Source organism: Ciconia boyciana, chromosome 2, assembly GCF_034638445.1.
Source record: "Ciconia boyciana chromosome 2, ASM3463844v1, whole genome shotgun sequence".
Taxonomy (NCBI): domain Eukaryota; kingdom Metazoa; phylum Chordata; class Aves; order Ciconiiformes; family Ciconiidae; genus Ciconia; species Ciconia boyciana.
In genome coordinates, this window is record NC_132935.1 from 132,928,528 (window position 1) to 132,948,902 (window position 20,375).

General features: G+C 41.1%; 1 protein-coding gene across 2 annotated transcripts in view; it reads left to right on the forward strand.

Moving 5' to 3' along the window:
* Window positions 1-20,375, forward strand: part of IGF2BP3 (insulin like growth factor 2 mRNA binding protein 3) — a 116,990-nt gene that overhangs the window by 19,580 nt on the left and 77,035 nt on the right. For both annotated transcript variants that reach the window (XM_072854137.1, XM_072854138.1), the window contains one exon: window positions 6,336-6,384. In XM_072854137.1, coding sequence (XP_072710238.1) covers window positions 6,336-6,384 — 49 coding nt within the window. The remainder of the gene's footprint in view (window positions 1-6,335; window positions 6,385-20,375) is intronic.

Genomic DNA, 20,375 nt, shown 5'->3' on the forward strand with positions numbered 1-20,375 from the left:
TTGTATATACATGTATAATTTTTTATATATATATATATATATATAAAGATGGCTTAGAATGCATGTTCAATAAGCTTTATTTGGATGGACTTATTACTATTTGTTAGGTGCTTTCAGGAATCAAATGTGAACAACTTAAAAAGACCAAAAAGATTGCTTAAACCCATGGAGTTTCAGTGGGAAGTCAGGAGGCAGGCAGAGACTGCAGCACCTCTTACAGGATAAGCTACTCCAGTGGCTTAATCTGTATCATTACCTACCTGTGCTATGAAGAAAATAATGAGAACCCTCCTCCCTCACCTTGTAACTAAAAAAACTGCTGCTGCTTTTTCCCCTGACCACACTAACTGAGAGTTAAGGGGTTTTTATTTTGTCCTGGAAACCTGCTTTCCCTGCTTCCCCCCCCCCCCCCCCCCGAAAAGCATTAAAAACACTGATTCACTCTGTTGTGATCAAGCATCAGCTACTTCAAGCAACCTGAGGGGGAGAAACTGGTAAACTCTGTGTGTGTGGGTAGCTTTTTGTGTTGGGTTTTGCTTGCCTGTTTTTATTTTGCTGGCTGCAGAGTAAACAATAAGACACCTCTTCCCCTTCTCCCATAAATTCGGTTGATTACCAGCAGTTTTCCGTTTGGCTATAGGAGTCACTAACTTTGTTTCTATGGCTGTTCATGTCAGGACTTTTTATACTTTTTATAAGTTGTTTCTTACTGTACAGCGTTAGCCACAGTCCACAGTGGGTTTTTTGTTGTGTGGGTTTGTTTTTTTAATATTTCTTCTCCAGCTGTCTATGTTAAGTTTGTGTTGTCAGTGAAGTAAGCTTGAGAAATGATGGTCTTTGTGCTGCTCATTGGAGCTCAGGGAGAAAAAGAGTTGTTTCAGTGAGAAAGTCTGGGTTTTCAGGGGCGTCATGTGTAGCTGTTGGAGCTGGGGGACCACGAATTTGGAGGCAGCACTGGGGAGTAACAGCACTCGGTGCTGATGGGTATCTGCATCTGCACTGTTGGTGTGAGGTGCCAAGACTTTTTCCAGGTAACCAGTATAACAGTGCCTACCTGGAATGGATGAAATGAATAAATGCTTGCTCTTTGCAAGTTCCTAAGAGTGGAAAAGGTAGACCATTTACTTTCTATCCCATAGGTATTGAGTTCAAACAATTGAATGGACTAACATTGTCAATGTTCACTTGATCTCCTTTCAAACATGTTTAACTCTTTTCCATAGACTCTTGTTTAAAAAGAGGAGTTTTGCATTGTGCAGGTTTAAGGAATTAATGTTGTGTGTGGTTCATATGGCTGCTGAAATAAGAAAGCATTATGTGGTGCTATTGTTGAGAAATGGGAATTAAGGAGCAGGAGGCAGCAGGTCTCTGGGGGGAGGGAGAGAGGATGGTGAGAAGGGTCTGGTAACAGTGTGGGCACAACGACAGCGTGGAAGTGCAGTCACTTTGATATTTGTGTGTAATGCTCCCCTCTGAAACAGTCACATTTTGACACACCTATGAGAGACACCATGAGATTAAAAAAAAAAAATCGGGACTGTGAGCAAAAGCATGATACTTTATTGTTCTCTGCTTTATAATTGCCTGTCTTCTGTTTTTTAAAATTATTGTCCCTTAAGGGGAGGTGCGGGTCTTAGGTGATTTGCCTTTGCTAAATGTCACATAAAGCATACAGTGAGATTGCATTAGTGAATGAAAGTGTACAGTGAGATTTTATTTAACAGAGAGACACAAAAATAGACAATTTTTGAGGCCTTTTTAACCCAAGAGGATTTTGACAGGTGGAAGGAAAAAAAGTGATGTATATAGGGAGGGCAGAGAGAGAAGGAAAGAGGACATATAAAAGGAAGAGAATGCTGAAATTGTGAGTTTTCTTCTTCCCTCCTCCCACCACCTTTTCCCTAAGACATGTTTAGTATTGTTTCGTATGCGTGGGGGGTTCTCATGGGTCGGGAGCGCTGGGTGTCCCTGCACGTGTGTTCTCTGTATTTACATATGAGAGAATACCCCTTCAGAGATCACTAAGATGGCTTTTAGTAAATTACCCATCTTCATGGTACTTTGCCCTTTCTGTCTCTGCGCACACACGTAGCACAGATATGCTGCTTTCCTTGTGAAGCAGCACAATGATGTCTTTTTGTTTTACCTGATTTCAGTGTTGCAGAGATATTAATGTCCCCCAAACACAAGGCTCCATGTCTCAACATCCCCAGAATAAATATGTTGACATATGGTCATCAGCAGTGGCTCGAAGTAACTGAATCCAGTTACCTGCATAATAGCTGGAAAGAAGAATTAGAAGGTGTGCAATTCCTCTTAAGAAAATTAAATTATTGCCAAATAATTGCTTATGGACTAACCTTATAAAGAAACCAGAGAAGTCTGTTTTCTTCTTACTCAATAAAAGGTGTTTTGTGTGTCTTTGAAAAAGAGAAACAAGTGGGAATAGCTGTTCACATGCTGTGAAATATAAGTAGCTTTCAAAAACCTTCATATGATACAGAACACAAACATAATTTGCCCAGACTTTTTTTTTTTCAGTTGACATCTATTTGCAATGCCTATTTAGAATGGAAGAAACGAATTAAGAAATCTGCTTAAACTGGAAAAAGTGTATACACAAGGCTTACATGAGTCATGTTGATGAGATATGCTGGCAATGTTTTACTAAGGATTTATTAAGACTAGGTGAGCTATATGTTAAATGAAACTGTTGTAATAAAATACCTTTGTGGAATTTGAAAGGACTATTTCCGGTCTTACACACCTGGCATGACTGCAAGAAGTTGTAAAGTAACAAAACTTAAGATAATTTCAAAACAAAATAAAACCCTCTGTGGGTTTATGCTGCCTGGGATGTGATAGCTGTAGGAGCTGTGCATATACTGTACTTTGAAGAAAACAGGGTTATGAGGAAGATGGAAAGCACCCTGGAAGAGCTGATGTTGTCTGAGATGGGAAGGTATTTCCAGGAAGACTTTCCCATATTTTTCTCTTTCTTTCCCCCAGCTATTGTGTAGAGTTTTGTCCCTGTGCAAAAGCGTGCTTTCTGAAGTCAGAACCCATCCTTGTGGAAGCTGTTGCTGCTCTGGTAAATTCAGTCAGACTCAGTTTTGTCCCTTACTCTTTCCTATACATTCGGGTATGGTTTGGGATTTTTCTTGAAGTTGAGAGCTGATTCTCCGTGGGTTCACGTGCATGCAGTAGAGGCGACTGCAGATCGCTAATGCAGCCCTGCAGTGAGGAGCTGTATGGGGCTGCCAAAACACAGGAGCTGGGCGGGAGGAGTGATCTCTCCCAAGCAAGAGCTGTGCAGGTTATCGCAGTTTGTGGGGGATTCGGTCTCTGTCTGCTTGCTGCTAGTTCAGTGTTTGTTCTGGTCCAGGGAACACAAAAACACCTCTGCCACTTCTATCTGTTCTTTTTATGTGGGGAGAAGGGCAGAGAGGGAAAGGGGTTACCAGCTTTCTGTATTTTTAGGTAATTTTAAGTAATATATTTAGATTTTTTTTTTAATAGGAGCGGATAGTAACTGAAATGGAAAAGTCTCAAAGGTTCTCGTGATCTTTTATCTTACACTGGTTCTGTGCAATTCCTCTCTTGGCCATGCAAAGCTTTATTCATTTTTTTTTTTCCTTATTGCTAATTGTGATACAGCAATAATGTAAAAAAAAAAAAAGTTTTCACGTGCATCAATAAACACCAGACTTCAAACTTGTGCATTGGGTGACAAGTTAATATTACTTGCAGTGCAGCCAAGCAACTGATAAAGGTGTAAATAGTTTCAAATTAAATGGTTCATATAGCTGTTCTTGTATTTTTGAAGTGACCTTTCGGTTTTGTACAATAGGTGTCTCACTATTGCCATAAATTGAGGTACACAGCGGGACTGTACCCATTTTGTACTTGGCTTGCCATTTCCTTTGGCTCTTTATGAATGTGGTAGAGGAACTGGTAATTTTAAGGTGGCATTTCTTCCTTGCTCCTCTCCCTTCCTCCTCCCTTTCAGGGTACTGAAGTTATTTTTGTGCTACAAATTTTGGTTGGCAAAGTTTTAAATTGCATCAAACTTTTCAGTCCCTTGAAGCTATGTTCGAAGGAAAAAAAAAAAAAAACCCAAACCTTGTGTTATGTCCTTTATTGTTGAGTAAACGTAGAGATTGCTTTTTTTTGGCCATCTTTCAGGTGTTGGGCAGTAAAGGAGAAGATATGTAGGTTTCCCTTCTGAGAGGAAATGTGAGGTGGCAGTTGTGTGTGTGAAATTTGTGTAAGTGCATCTGGAAAGGGCTTTCCCCTCTCCTTCTTACCAGCGGATATACACTGCTCAGCGTGAGCATTTGCTGCTTAACTTGGCGTGGAGCTGGGATGAGACCTGTTGTTGGTGTGCTGGCTGGGCTGTTGTGTGCTCGGATCCTTCTGCAAGTGGCACTCCTTGCTATGAAACTGTCATGAATTTTAATTTGAATCTATAAGTGTGAGAGACTAATGGCACGGCACAGTTTGAAGCACATTGAATAGCATATTGGCTGCCAATTTTGTGGTTTGGGATTTTTCTGCATTAAAATTTCCCAGTATTTTTAATATTGAATGAACGTCCCCTTTTATGTTCTACTTTAGGACCCAACTTTCAAGTTTCAGGTTGCTGTGTGAGATTATTTTGATATTTCAGAGCAGTATATCACTACTTCAGGGTGATTGTTTTGTAGCAGCAATACTAGCTAAGATTACAGTTTATGGAAATCTTTGCAGACTTCAAGGAAACTTCTCCCCTTCCTATTACAGTGAAGCAGCTCCTGACTCTTTCTTTGCTTTATTGGAAATAAATGTTTAAACAGGGTTGTGCACGGTTTCGGTTTTCATTCTCCCTTCCTCGCCTATTTATATGATCAAATGCTGAAATCAGCTCTTACTTGCTTGAGAGGGAGTGAAAACAGCTGAGAAATGCTGCACAACTGAGATCTGTTCATCTTTTCTGGAGAAAGCGTGCTCGTTGCTTGATCTCATGGTTGCCGTAGTGTTGGGGTGACACCTCCACGTGAGGAGAAGTTTGGGCAAGGTGGCTTTGTGCTGTAAGCTCCGGCTGCACCCTGAACAAAGCCAGTCGAGAAGAGCATTTCAAGATGTAAAACACTTGCTGCAGGCCTGTGTGGGTGGGTGGTGGTGGTGGTGTTAAGGAAAGGAGTGTATTTTAAAAGGATCTGAGGGGGAAAATGAAAGCTTTCGATTTTATTGCTGGATGGGAACATCTCTCAAACTTGTTTTGTTGCAAGATTTTACTGGCCTGTATAAGTTTAACAAACTTCTATTCTGTTATAAAAAGTCCTTAAAATGTGAAACATTTTTCTGTGAGAGGTCAGTATCGAGCAATTAAAACACTAAGTAACGCTGCATGTTTGAACACAAGACACTTATTTTAGTTGCTTTGGTGAACCAAAATGTAGTTGAGACCTTCTAAGCTAGATCGCTCTGTGTTGTCCCCTCTCCCTTCCCCAGATCTTCCCAGGCTAGCCAGGCTGACCCAACCAGCATGCCCAATGTACCTGAGCCCAGCTGAAGCTGTGTTAATCTACACATTCTTGTAAACCCCAAGGGGTTTGTGGCATCTCTGGCATTTATTTGTTCTCTCACTTTGGGGGAAGGGAGGAGACAAAGGACTTGGCTGTGAAGGCAGCCAGCACACTGCCAGGCTTTGCAGTAGCACTTCAAAGTGAATGTTTTGTTTACCAAGTAAGCAAAAACTGATGTAAATTTGGGGTGCAAATACAATGAATTTACTGAACCTGACCCCCTCCTCCTGATCAGAGATGGAGAATGTCAGGCCTATATATGTTGGAATATAGTCCGTCATTAGGCTGATGAAAAGCTTAATATCAAAGCAAATGTATTTAAATTTATATTTTCTTCCTTGAAGGGATGTAGAATCCTGAAGTACCTTATTGGTGAATTTAATTAAAAAAAAAAAAAATCTTAAAGTGTGTGGAGGGGAACCCAGTACAAATACATGGGATTATCACACCCATTTATAATGCAGAGAGTTAGATACTGAAGGCCTTAAAGCTGAAATAGAAATAGCCTTCAAGAAAAGTGGAGACTTCATGAAATGTAACAGCTGTCAAATGTGTAACAAGTATTTCTGTAACAGCTCGTTGGACTTGAAATTTTTTTGACCTGACATTCCCCCCCAGTGATCTGTTGGGTTTTTTTGAGTTGTGTATTTGGTTTTGCCCCTCTTAGTATGACAGATGCTTAAATGTGGACACTGCTATGTATAGTCTATCTTGCAATAATGTTTTCTTTCTGTTTTTTTTAAACTATTTTCTTTAATTTATCTACAGGAGTCGGAAGCTTCAGATCAGAAATATCCCGCCTCACTTGCAGTGGGAGGTAGGAAGTTACTTTAAAAATTGGTATCTGTGCTTAAAACTGTGTTTCTGTTTCCCTCCTTATCCACAAGTCTTTTCCCCTTCCCCCACCTTTCACTTGCTTTGCACACACCACCCATTCTGTTCTGGGGAAAAATCCTTTGGAAGAGGGAACAATAGAGCCTTCTAAGCAATTCAGATAACTGCCTTCATTTCTGCTCTCCGAGTTAACCATAAAAAATGTTGAAATGGATTCTTTGGTGAATGCTGACTTCCTGATGCAGTCACTCTCTTTGACTGAAAGCTTGTCCGTTTTGGATCTTGCTGGTGTGTGAGTTCAGTAAACTTAATACAAGTTCATATTTAAATACTTGGCCAAAACCTTTACAAAAGCAGAAAATTAATGCTGATCCCTTCTTTGATTCCCCCCGCCCCTTGCTTCTCTATAGTGGTGGCATTATGGCAAATTGTTTGCTCATGCTGCTACGGTTATTGGCTCTCACTGATATATTGTATACTTGCTATTTACACCCCACAAATAGTGTTATAATTTTTGCCGTAGATGGGCTACTGTGAGAATGGATCTGTTTTCTTTACTGTTTTTCTACCTTGTATGTGTTTAAAACATTGTTTTCACATTTTACTAGTGGTAAGTCATCCCTTTGCCTGAGAGAGATTGGAGGGTGGAGGGTTTGAGGATAAAGGTTTGGTAGCGTTGCTCTCTGAGCAGGTTTGGTCTGCCACCTTCATCTGACTTTCCCTCTGCAGCTACTTCTTTGTTTGCACTGCCTGATTGCTTCCTAGCTTTGGAGAAAACCGGAGGCATTGCTCTGTCCAACCTAGGCCACCAGCCGCAGGGTTTCTGTAAGATATCGGCACACGACACCTCTCATTGCTTTAGTCTGTCCTTCCGGTGTGTGCTGTCCCATATAAGCATTTCCTCTGCACTTCCTGAACCTTGTGCTCCCCTCAGTTGAACCATATCCACCTGATAACTTTTATTTCAAACCCATAACTGCTTTTTTTGTCAAGCTTTTGGGAAGAGTAGTAATAGAAATGGTTGAGGGTGACTGATCTGAGGATTAACTTTTTGGTACAAACTTCCTCTGAGAATTTTGTGTAGGAATAGTGAATATCAGAGCAGAGGCATATGATTCAGAAAAATGTGAATAAACACGGATGTAAGCACTGTTGAGCAGAGTACATCAAAATGCTTTTACCTGTTCGTCTCTCCTTACATGTACGTAGCTATTACTGCTTGTATGTTACAGGTATCTACCCTGTTTCCCATCTGCTTCCTTATTTTTAAATGATTTCCTTCTCTTTCTCCATTGCTGCATTTTGTGGTGGCATCTGGTCTTGGACAGATGTTCCCTCTGCCCCACCTTTTAAAAACACTCTGTCTTCCTAAAGTTCCCAAGGAAGAGTTAAAATTGTCCCTATTAACATTATCTCAAACTTGCCTACATGTCCTGAAGTTGCTTGTACAGACCTTACCCTTTGTCTGGGCACAGAATTTAGAGGGATGAGGCCCCAAAGTGACTTCTGCAGTACTCTTGCATTCTGTTACAACATCAGGGCTTGCTTGCCAAATATGGTTTGTCCACAAACTTCCTAAAGTTTTTCTTTGTAAGTGCTGGTGGTCTGTCACTTCTGCACTAAGCAGGTAAGTTTTGTATGTTCTCAAAAGAGTGTTGATGACAAAGTACAGCAACTGGTGATTAAATGCATCAGGGAATTGTCTTAAGTCAAGCTTACCTTGGGTTCTAGTATCTTTTTTTTTTTTGGTGCTAAAAGACCTTGCAAAAACTTCCTTTGAGCTCTGTAAGAAAGCTTTGGATGATTCTTCCTTTAAAGCAAGTCTTTCTTGCAACCAATTGCTTGGTAGGGAGCATAAAAGTTTACACATACAGAGAGGGATTTATATCGAAGCAATGTTCTTGCATAATGTTTTGAGGGGATGGTGTGTGTGTGGCAGCTGGAGCAATTTTACTTAAATTGTTTTTTATAGTCCCTCTGTGCCAATCTGCTTGCCTCATCACTCCTTTGTTAATTGCTTGAATCAAGACTGACTTCTTCTAATGGGTGTGAAATCCTTAAAATCAAACCAAAAACAACTGATGAAAGAGGTTTCTAGGTTAGTTCAGTCTATCGGCCCTCATGTATGTTCGATGTTGAAATACAAAACACACTTAGTACCCTGCAACAGCTTTCTCTTTACAGTGACAGAGATATGTGAAAAGAATGGAAGGAAGACTAACGTTCTTGTCAATTTTTTTCCCAGTATAATCAGTATTAGGAAGGTTACCTTGTCATTCTTTGCAAAAGTATTTTCTTAAGACAATTATTTCAACAGAGCTTGTTTTAATTTTGTTCTTTATAGAAAACAAGCATTTTACATGGGAAGCCTACAGGTGTGCCCCTAGCAGTCAGTGTGTGTGCCTCTAGTTTAGTGCTTTGCAGCTGTTGTTCTTGCCAGTGTGTCATGCAGTGGTACATGTAAGTCCTGGGCCATGTGGGACTGAGACCCAGTAAGGGTCTCTGTGCATACTCACACCCAACAGAGATGGTCGTTGGCTTATAACTAATCCCCCACAAAACCTCTTATAATAAGGAAGACATCCATAGTGTTCTCAAGTGCAGCTCGTTGGGTTTGGAGGAAGAGGGTCTGGAAGAGTGGTAGGGATGCTGGTCCCACAGGAATGTAGCTGAACTGTTTGTAGTGTGAAGTGTAACAGAGCTTGGTAGTACCTCCCACTCTTGAGCACCCCAGAGAATAGTATTGCCTCCTGATTTTCAAAACCAGAAAAATGTTCAGGGAGTAAGTTAAAGCTTAGTCTGAATGTTTTGAATGTCTTGAGATGCATCAGCTGAGGAAGGTTGCCTTATCATTGATATAGGTACTTTGTTCTCCATGCAGATGTGACCTGGCTCTTAAGATTCATGAAATGCTCGAGTAAATGAGTTTCCTGTGAAAACCTTGAAACAGTTTCACTTGTGTACCTTCTTATCTTTCTAAGAGGCATGGGGCACCTATTTAGTAAAATGTAGTGCCTTTTAGTAGCATGGAAGAGAGAAGACATTGAACTTTAGTGTTAAAGAAACCTTGACTTCCCCTTGGAAGAAACTGGGTATCCTGAAGACTCATGAGATAGGACACTTGACCTATAGTTATTCCATATAGACTAGGAAGTAAACAGTGAGTGTAAATGGCCACAGAGTAACAAGCATTTATTAATAAGACTTTTCATAAACCAAGTACACAAAATCAGATTAACTATTTGCTTTTCTGGCTGCCTTTTTGGAGAAAAATATTCCAACTAGTTTTCTCCTTCACATAGGCTGAAGTTACTGAACAAAATACTGACTCTTACAACCAGCCATAACAATTGAACTTGTAGTTGTTTCCTCTAGGTAATGTAAGAGTTCACTGTGTACTTATCAGACCATCATGGTATAAGTAAAAAAGGTAAGATAACCCTTTTAGACCATATTCAGGGCTAAGTGGCAGAAGAAAGGCAGATAATGACCTGCTGTAATCTGCTGAGTTACTACATTGAAACAAAACCACAAGGTTGCTATCCTGAAGAGCTCACTCTTAAAGTGCATCTGTAAAAGATAAAATTCTAATGTATTCCAAGGCATTCAAGGTTAAGTTTGTACAAAACTTGCCTGGTAATTAATTTGAACTTCGCAAGAAGATTTTTGGCAAGGTTCTGCAGGTTTCTGTACCTGTGGGTTGGGTACTTTTGTACTCCTTGCCCAGCCAGGAGAAACTGGAGATGGAGGGGAAGGCAGCATCTCTGTCTAAACTAAGAAAATTTAGGACTTGCCTCAGACTGAAATTGGAGTCTGGACTGGTAGGGGCTTATCCAGGATCATGTTCTCTACTCATCCAGGAGGTCACTTGCATTTTTTTCCCCCTACCCTTACTGGACTGTCTGGATTTGAGGACTCTGGATCAGTGCCCATGTTCCATAAAAGCATCATCACTTCTGGAATGCCTCTTCATCCTTTTATTCTGCTTGCATATAAATAGCATATAGAGGTTATTGCATCAATTTAGTAATTTGAAGGACATGTGCATGATCAGATTTTATTTTTTGAATAAATCAGTTTGACTTGTTGCAAAGTTTGTTTGGTGAAGCAAACACTCAAACAATTAGTGCACCTTTTTTAGGTGGGTATCATTCCCCCTGCCCTTTCCTCTCCTTACTCATCAAATACAAAGTCCAGACTGATGCTAAGAATCATGATAAGTGAAGGATTTGGCACACCACCTTTTCCCATTCTCCACACATACCAGTCTCATCTCTTTCTCATTGCAAACAAGCACCCTGGCTCTATGGTCTCTGCAGAAAAGTAAATAGATCTCTGTTACTCTTTCCTGAACCGCAGTCTGTAACATACTGTTTTGACTCCTAATTTGTAACCGCAAGTAATCTCTCACTTCGCTTGTGAGTATTCAGCACTGGAGGTGTATTTGCAAGACAAAATGATATGCCTTCTAAAAGGAGGTCTAGGTGTGGTGATTTAAAACTGAAGTACCTAGAATTTGTTTCTGATTCCTCATGATGGGGATCCAAGTAGAGTTCTTCTGAGAAGGAACCATAATGTGAAATGTCACCCTTTTTTTTTTCTTTTTCTCTTTCTTTTAAAACATTTTAAAACTAGCTTCCTCAGTGTAGAAGATGCTTCGAGATATTTTCTTTCCAAATATTTTTTCCATGTTTAGTGAATAAAGTGCTAGAGAACAGACTTTCAGGACACAGATGGTGCCAGAAACAGCTCTTGCTGGCTCAGCAGGAAGGTAGCTGTTGAAGAGTTCCCACTTATCTTCTGTGGGCTTATTTCCTTACAGGTTTGCATGGAGCAGATAAACAGATAGAGTGTTGATGAACTTTGTAACAAAAAAGGTAGACTAAAAGCCCAGCCTGTGGAGTGTGAACCTGTTGAGTGAGCAGAGAAGCAAGAAAAACATTGTGAATGTGTATTCCTAGCTTTGCTGTGAGACTTGCAGGTTGCTTTTGGGGACAGAAATGTGTGGGAAGGGAGATCTGATTTAGCTCTTCCAAAGGCAAAAGGATATGTTACTAAACAGGGTTTGCTTTTCCTCACTTTTTCATGGAAATGAAAAACAAAGTCTCATAGTTATGCTGAGACCTCTGTTTTACATTCGCCAAGCAGAAGTAGTAATAGAGAAGGATTTCTGGATCAGAGTTGCAATGTGAGTGCAGGTTCTGCATTGAGATTTCTGTCAATGCAAGAAAGGTTTGAGCCATCTCCTCCCATCTGCCTGTTTTGTAAGAAAACTCAGTTTCTTTGAAAGAATCAAGACTGATTCTGATTGTGAGTAAATGTTAGTAAATCTTTGTCCTGAGGATCTGTAGTAGCTTGTGTTGTGTCTTTGATTAAAACAGCTTTAAAACAGGGGTGGGTTGTTTGTTGCTTGGTTGTTTTTTTAAAATCTAGAGGTGCAGTGTAAAAACTAATCTTGCTGAATGGTACCTGCTTATGATGCAGCTTATTCTAGAATACCAAGGATATGAAGAGGACAGGTGGGGAACTTGTAGATTTTAAGAAAGGAAAAGATGAAACGGTTGCAATTAAGAATAAATTAGGATTATACAAAGTAGATATTTCTCATACAGCAAGATGTAAAGGGGAGATGCAGGAATGAGCTGAGCTACAATGAAAAGAATTCTAGAAGAAAGATGAATCAACGGTAAAGAGGTTTAAAATGTATTGAAATACGATCTTTCACCTCAAGCTTCCTCCAAGAATCCTAACTTAATGTAGTGCTATAAAAATAATGTATAGCTATAAAAATGCTAGCAGAATGCTATGCATGCACAAATTATCTGCTGCTGCCTGCTAGGTGTGGGAATCTCCGGTAGGGATCTTTGTTTTCTCTTTCCTCCTCAGTGTGCTACATCAGGCACTAAGCTGTACTTTTTGCCAATTACTACTAGTCCTACTCAGCAGGAGAGTGGAGACCATGTTAGTCTGTTCTCTGCAGCAGTCTTTTACATATTTGAAGACCTATGATGTTTAGGGAGGGTTAAGAAGAGAGTGTAAGTTCTTTCAGTCTCTTCTCAGGACTCTTATTTCTAGGCAATTGATTGTTCTTAAGTCTCTCACCTGGGAATGTCCCATGAGGCTTCTCCAGGGTAGTTTTGGTAATTTAAGATCACTGTGAGCTCTTATCTTGTCCTCTGGTATGTTTGCACTCCATTTCAGCCTTGTGCCATATTCAAATTTAACAAGCACAAACCTGATGCAATACTAGATGTGGTGGTCCCTGCAAACCCTGTGAAATATAGAGCTCTTTAGTTTGACAGTAGCCTGATAATCACTATTACCTGGCAGTGATCACAAGATCAACTTCTCACCTGTTGTTGTAGTGTTGGCTGTGTTTACCTTATGAGCCTGTTGCAGGGGACAGTGTCAAAAGCCTTCTGAAGAGAGAACCACCCCCCACGTAGACTGTTTAATTCTGTTATAATGAGAAACTGGAGAGATTTATCAAGAATTATGCACATCAAACAAAAGTTGAATGTTGATCACCTGCTTATTTTGATTACTAACTACAGGATAGAAGGTAGAGCAGCACCTGGGGCAGTGCAGAGCCCCTGGGCAGCACTGCTGCCTCCTGGTCTTGGATCTATACCCAGGGGACCATAGGGGCTGCCTTTGCTCCTCTCCTGCCAAAGGGAAAAGAGAGGATGGTCGTCTTTCCTTTATGCTATCTGACCCGGGCCCCACACTCTGACTTAACTGTTTTGCCTGAGCTGCACATATTTCCCATCGTCTAGCTGGGCTTAGCAGCAGGTGAGGCAATTTGATATAGGAAAGTGACCATGTCTGTGGCAGACCACCCGATTTTGCACTTAAGACAACATACTGGGTTATGTTGGGATTTTAATTGCCTGGCTTAATTATAGGGGGTGATATTTACAGGTATATGTGAGGTAATAAACACCTTTTGTAGGTGTTTAAAATACAGGGTGTGGGAGTGAAGGTCCTTGGATAAACAAGCAATAAGCATGGTTTTTCACTTGGAATGATTTATTCATACAAGTGACGAGTGTGTTGGCTACAGTGGTGCTGATAATCGTCTTACAGTTGTTATAAACAAGCAGAAAAATCTAATGGGGAAGGTAATTTTCTTTGAGAATTGGACTACAGCATTTTTTTACTCAAATCAGGTTCCTATTAAAAGTAGTTGATAGTGATGCTTTTATCAAATGTCTGCCCCAGATTGAGTTAATATCCCAGATGCCCCCACTGAAGATACTTTGCTGTGCTTTTATTATAGTTGTAGTCTTAGAAAAGTAGCATTGTGTTAATTAACAGAACTCTTTTCTGTAGGAAACTTGTATTGCAGTAGCTTAAGTAAGGAATAGAGAAGTTAGAGGTGAGGTCAGGGCTCTGTTGTGCTAAGCACCCAGAAGATACAGAAGGTGGTCTTCCAACCACAAGAACTAGACATAATGTTAGTACTCTGTTTCAAAGAATTCGGAAGACTTGCTGGGTCAGAGCTGGCTTGACTGACATGGTTTAGAGGTGCAAAAGTTGCTCTTCTTCCAGGTGGCCAAGATGATAAGTTGAAAGAATAGGAAGTAGAAGATTTTTGGGCTTGTGCTGCAGGAAACATGGTGTCGGGTGGTTGCTCAGGCAGCCACTTTGACTCGTGTGGCAGAGGCAGGAAGGTTGGCTAAGCAACTTTTGAAGATGGTGCTGAAGTGCCACAGCTTTTTGACTAGAATATTAAGCAAGCTGGAATAACTGCTGGCTTCTCTGAATACGCTGAGTAGTAAGCTGCAGTGACTTTGGGGCATGGTTTGCGAGCTGTTGGTTAGCCCTGCTGTGGAGGGGGCAGGACAAGGAGTGGAGGGAAGCATCCACTTGGACCTCAGGCTTTTAATCTGTTGTCTCATCTGAGTCACACAGCTTTGATTCAGGGAGTTGTCTAGATCTCTGTGTTGGAGTATGAACTGCTTTTGGCTGTGATGGGCTCTGATGTCAAAGCACAGAAAACCAGTGAGTTTTAAGTGTTAAATGTGGCCATTCCAACTAAGACATGCAGAAGCTTTATGTTTTTGGAGACTGCATTTATGGGCCTATATCTTATTTTCTTTCCAACATTCAGTGGGAGAAATAGCTAAGTGAAGGGTTAAAAAAAAGAATGATTCAGTGCAACTGTTTGATCAGTGCAACTGTTTGATCCAAACTTTTCCCCCCATCCAATTTTGTTCCCTTGTCCTGTGACTGAGATGAGAAAAATTCTGTTTTCATGACTACTTTTTGATCTTCTAGGATAAAGGAAGGCACAACCTGTGATACTTTAACTTTTCAGAAATGTTCTGGTCCTTAAAACAGCTGTTAGTGTGCAAGAATTTTGGCATTGTCACCATGGGGTTGCTTGGCACTGTTAGAACAATGTGTTGCTCACAAGCCTAGAATAATATGGTTACTTGTTTACTCTGTCACTAACAGTACTCCAAAACTTGAGAAATCTTAAGACATATAAAGCTTGCTTGGTTCAAAACACTTTTTAGGAAACTAGCCACCAAATCTTACTTTTTATTTGCAATTCTAGAAAGGTGTCTGTGAAGACCTTTGTTCAAGGGCTCAGTTGCCAATGTCTTGCACTCCTTAGGTATAACTTTTACTTAAGGAATCACTTTAGTTATGGTGCAACCTCTTTATCCAGCGTTGTGACATGTTCTTTCATAGAATTACAAAACCATTCAGGTTACAAGGGATCTCAGGAGGTCTATAGTCCAACTTTCTGCTCAAATCAAGTTCTGTATTGAATTCTAACCACATTGCTTAGGTTTTTGTCCAGTCTTGGAAACCTCTAGGAATGCAGTTTGCGCAACCTCTCTGGGTGACCAGTTCTAAGGATTAATTATTCTATTAGTGAGAATTGTTTTCCTTATGCCTGGTGAGGACATCTGTTGTGTCAACTTAAGCCTGTTGTCTCTTGTCCTCCCACCCTATGCCTCTGGGAAGAGCCTGGCTCTATCTTCTCAATGACCTCTGGGGCAGGCTGCTGCTCTGCTCCCCTCAAAGTTGTCTATTCTTGGGCTCAGCAAGCCCAGTTCCCTCAGCCTCCTCTCACTGGAGAGGTACACCAGTCCCCAGCCATCTTGGTGGCCCTTCACTGAACTCATTCCAGGTTCTCAATGTCATTTTTGTACTGGAGGTCCCAAAACTGGATGCAGTATCTACATGTGATTGATTATTCCCTTTTACTCAGCATTAATTAACTTTCCTCCATCCATTGCCCATGCTCCTCTTAATACAGCCCAGGTTGTTGTTGACCTTCTTTGCTGCCAGGACACAGACCTGGCTCGTGTTCAGCTTGCTGTCCACCAGCACCCCACATGGTCTTTTCAGCAGAGCTGCTCTCCAACCAGACAGTCCTTAGCCTGTACCAACAGGCAGGGGATTATTCCTTTCCTGGTGCGGGACTTTGCATTTGTCCTTATTAAATTTCATCAGGTTGCTGTTGGTCCATTTGTCTGCCCTGCCTAGGTCTCTGTGTGGCAGCCCTGCCCTCTGGCATGTTGACTGTTCCCCTCAGTTTTGGTCTTATCCCCAAACTTGAGGAGGGTGTGCTGCAACACTTCCTCCAGGTCATTGATAAAGATGTTAAGCAGGACAGGCCCTGGGACAAACCACTTGTTGCTGGCCTCCAGGTAGAGTACTCTCCTCTGAGCCCAACTGTTATTCATTATAGCATTGTTACTGGAAATTAAGCTGGATGTGGAATCTCTGCAAGTCTGTCACCTGTGGGTTTAGGAAGAGAAACATGTCTGGGAATGGTATTGCATCTCTGCACATAGAACTTAGGCTGCATGCCATTGCTGGCTAAATTTCCTTAAATACAATGGTAAACTAACCCATTGTTCAAACCACACTTAAGTGAGACAGCCCAGAATGGAAATAAACAGCTCCAACACACTGCTGCTTTCTTCATTTCACATGTAATCCTGTGATCTTATTTCTCACTGCTACTCTAATAGCATAAAAAACAAACTGCCAAGGGACTACCTGGTGAAAATTGTAGCTTCTGAAAACTCTTTCCATTTTGAATGCAACCTCAGTTTAGCAAGTTGTAATGAAAGTCTCAAAGTATGTTTTTGACCTATGAAATAATATACTTTTTTGATAAGAAAAATGTACTTTTATCCCTGTCAAAGTTATTGACGTAGATTTTCGGTGTCTTTCACATGTAAACTTAGCCTATCCTAATTAATTATTCATGCTGCCTAATATCTTAAATCCTGCTCAGTTCAGTTTTCCTGTGAAATGAGGAAGAGGTAGTTCTTACTGGTGATGGATCTTCTGTGGAAGTGCTGGTTTTAGATGCCAGGGGTGCAGCCTCAAGATTCCTGACGAAATTAGATGCCAGTACCTTTTTTGTTGGCATGTATGAAGCTGCTGGTAAAGCTACATGCTTTTATAAACAGATGCCCTTCAAGTGTTGTAAAAGTAATGTGATTAAGAAGCTAGTTACTCTTGTCCTGCTCTTGGAGAAATTCTGAACTAATTTGTTACCTGCCTCAAAAGAAGATGTCACTAGCAGGGATTGTCTCTTCAGATTTACCAGTTGTATAATTTGAAAAGAATGGAAGGAAATGCATAAATGAGTTGTTCCTTAGGCAATAATAGGAGAAATGTTATGAGCTCGTGTTCATGGTAGCCAAAGGAATAGAAAAATGGTAACTTCAAGTGGCCTAAATGATTCTTAATCCACTTACTCAGTTTGTACATAAAGAACATAAAACCAGCAACACTGGGTCAGAAAAAAGGTTTATGTATAGTCCTGTATCCCACCTTTGCTGTGCCTTGGGAGGCGTACAAGAATAAGGGCAAGGATATAGTGATAGCTCACCAGAGCAGTCCCTTGGCTTTGTGTTTTGCAGCCCTGTAACCTACTGACCCAGAAATGATGCCTTTGTGTTTGAGAAATTCATCTAGAACTTCTGTGAACATGTTCTTAAACCAATGCAAACACATAGCATCCACAATATACTGCAGTGAAGAGTTGCATGGTTTTAGGATGTGTTGGAGGAAGAACCATCTCATCTCACCTCAAGTGCTTTGAACTTCCACCTGCCTCCCAGCTCCTGTATTGGAGACAACAGTCAATAGTAGTACCCTCATGACCTTTTTCTCCCTCTCTACTTTACTTATTATTTTAAGGACCTTTATTCCTCAGCCATTTTTTTTCCAGGCTGAAGACCCATAACCTGCTTAGTTGTTTTTGTGTGGAAGCTGTTCCCTATCCTTTGATTATCTTTTTTGCATTCTTGGAAATCCTACTAAGTGATTCAGAGTTGAGGACCAAATCTGCACACAGTTATGTCATTCATTTTAGGTTATTTCACTTTATGAAGGTAGTTGCTGTCAGAGACCTCTGTGTATGTCTTGGGGTTTGCTCCCCCCTTTAAAAAAAAAAAAAAAAAAAAACACCAAAAAACCCCCAAACAAACCACCAGTGGAAAGCTAATCAGTGGAATGGGGTTTGCTGGTTATGTCTCAAGAGATCAGCAGACTTTTCTTTTTTTTTATGACGACCATGGGAAAAATCAACATTATCAGTAGTGCAGATCCTCCTCTGGGCTTGCTGCTGGTTGCCAGGAAATGTTACATTTGAACCATATGCACACCACATGTTGACCTAACTTTATGGAACTGGCTCTTGTGTGGAGGGAGGGAAACAAAATGTGCTTATTTCTAAGGGGCTGGCTAGTTCCAGCCCACCTGATTCTATAAAGCAATGGTAGTCAGCACATGTCTCCTCACATTTGTGCTTAGGCATGTGAGGTTTTTTGTCTTGTTCACTAGATGAGTAGAAAGTGGCTCTCGGGCTACCTCTCTGATGAGCAAGTCTGCTGAGACTGTTGCAAAGGCTGTGGTGCTGCTACTACTACAAGCCTTCTACTTCATTGCTACTTGTACAAGCACACTACTTCATTGCCTGTGTGTTCCCCTTCCACAGTGACTGTTTTGGTTGCAGTCTTGAACTCAGCCATTCAAGACTGAGGGTCCATCCATGTTTCTTCTTGCAGCTCCTACTTGCTTTCATGTAGTGCTACAGAAAAATCTTGAGTTATTTCTTGGATGTGTGGGGAAAAGAAACAACATGAACTCAGCTGCAGAATCTCCTGCAGAAAGAGGGAGATACGTGACCGAGGCTAGCAGTGAAGCTGTTGTACCAAGCAAGGGGAAATGCCCCAGGCTTATGGGAAAGGTAAGAGATGTCAACACAATCTGCACCTGCATACTCCCATTTCATCCAGCAGCTAGCACTCACTGCAAGAGTCTGGATGCTGTGGTGGGTCACGTACTGGCTGCTGGGTTGAGGCCTTGGAAAGTGGCAGTGAGGACATGAAGAATAGGTAGGAGATCTTTAAGCTCTAGGTGAATACCAACCAAGCCAAAAAGCTGCTGAGCCAGGGGGAAGGGAGATGAAGTTGTGTTAATGTATTTCCTTTAAGTTTTTTGTGTTATTCTAAAGCCTGAAGCTCCCTCTGATCCTGTGTCTCAAACTGGTAGCCAAGTACATGTGGGCAGGGAAGGAAGGGAATGTAACTTGAAATAGCTCTCTTATTTTCAGATGCTTTGGATGTTGTGGCAATCAAAGAGGGGGGGATGTGACTAAAAGCCATCAAAACCACTTCCAAGCACATGCCTTTTAGTGGAGCAAACGAGTAGGATTTTTAGAATATAATGCAAACAGGAAATCACTCTGAAAACTGTAGCCCACCATTAACTTGGGGGGAGGGAAGATATATTAAAACTATCCTTGCAAACAGTCGCCTTGTTATAAAGCCTAATAGGGGATTGAATGCATGTGTAAGAAACTGATCCAAATCAACATTTCTTGGGACACCTTTTATTGGGTGGTGTTTTTCTTTGTTGTTGCTCTTCTAATAGAGTCAGGCTGTTGTTATGTGAGTAGTAGATAGCTATTCATGCAACACTCACTTATTTGCTCACATAGTTCCCTTACTGAACTCAGTTACCCAGTGTAAGCAGCAACCAGGAGGCCAACCTCAACTACATACTCTGAAGTGGAAGGTTATAATGATGTGCCAGTGGCTTCTAGGTCAGTGTTGCTCAGTCCTTTGTTGCATTGGATGTATAAATGAATCTGTAGCCTTCACCTGACTGCATATAGCAGCTGTTGCCCTTTTGGATGTGGTCTGAGTTGCGAATCTGCTGTTGATGTTAGTGTGTGCTAGTGTCCTTGTGTAGATTTGGCAGGCTCTTGGTCTGGAAAAATTTCACATGCTACCTTCTCAGCACACCTTTCCTCTTCTTGGCATGCTGTTTTCTGGTAACTGTTTCTCTGTCCAAATGTGTAGAAATCTACGGGAACCATTCATGCAAGTTTACACTGAAGTGGTTTATTATGTTCCAACTACAGGACTTCTTTTCTGTTGGTTTTCTTTTTTTCTTTGAGTATGGGACTTCTGTGGACCCATAAGCATTCTTGCAGGCAGCATGGCATCAGCTCATTATCCCTAACTTTGATTTGTGGGTATTGATTGTTGCACCCCAAATGGTTGCTGGTTTAGGTTACTATCGCAAACTGGGATGACTTAAGTACTCGAGTGACTGCATCTTTATAGGAAACTTTCTTGTTGCCCCTTCATATCGGCCTCTTACTAACATTCAGTAATTAGTGTGCTTTGTCATCCATCAGTAGGTTTGGGTTTTGTACCCAGGAGGCATCTGTTCCTGGTGACATCCTGTTTTTTAAACATGTAGTAGAAGAAACAGTGCAGTGGGGGGGATACTGAAGACATGAAGTGGCTTTGTGTCTGGGACTGCAGTGGGAGTGCACAGAGTGAATTAATGCTAGATTAGCGATTGGGACTCTGTGCGATCTCCAATGAGTTGTGGTGGACTACAAACACCTTTAGGAATGTGTGCAGATGGCTGTATAGCAGATATAAACTTAGCTACGCTGTGTATACCCACTACAACCAG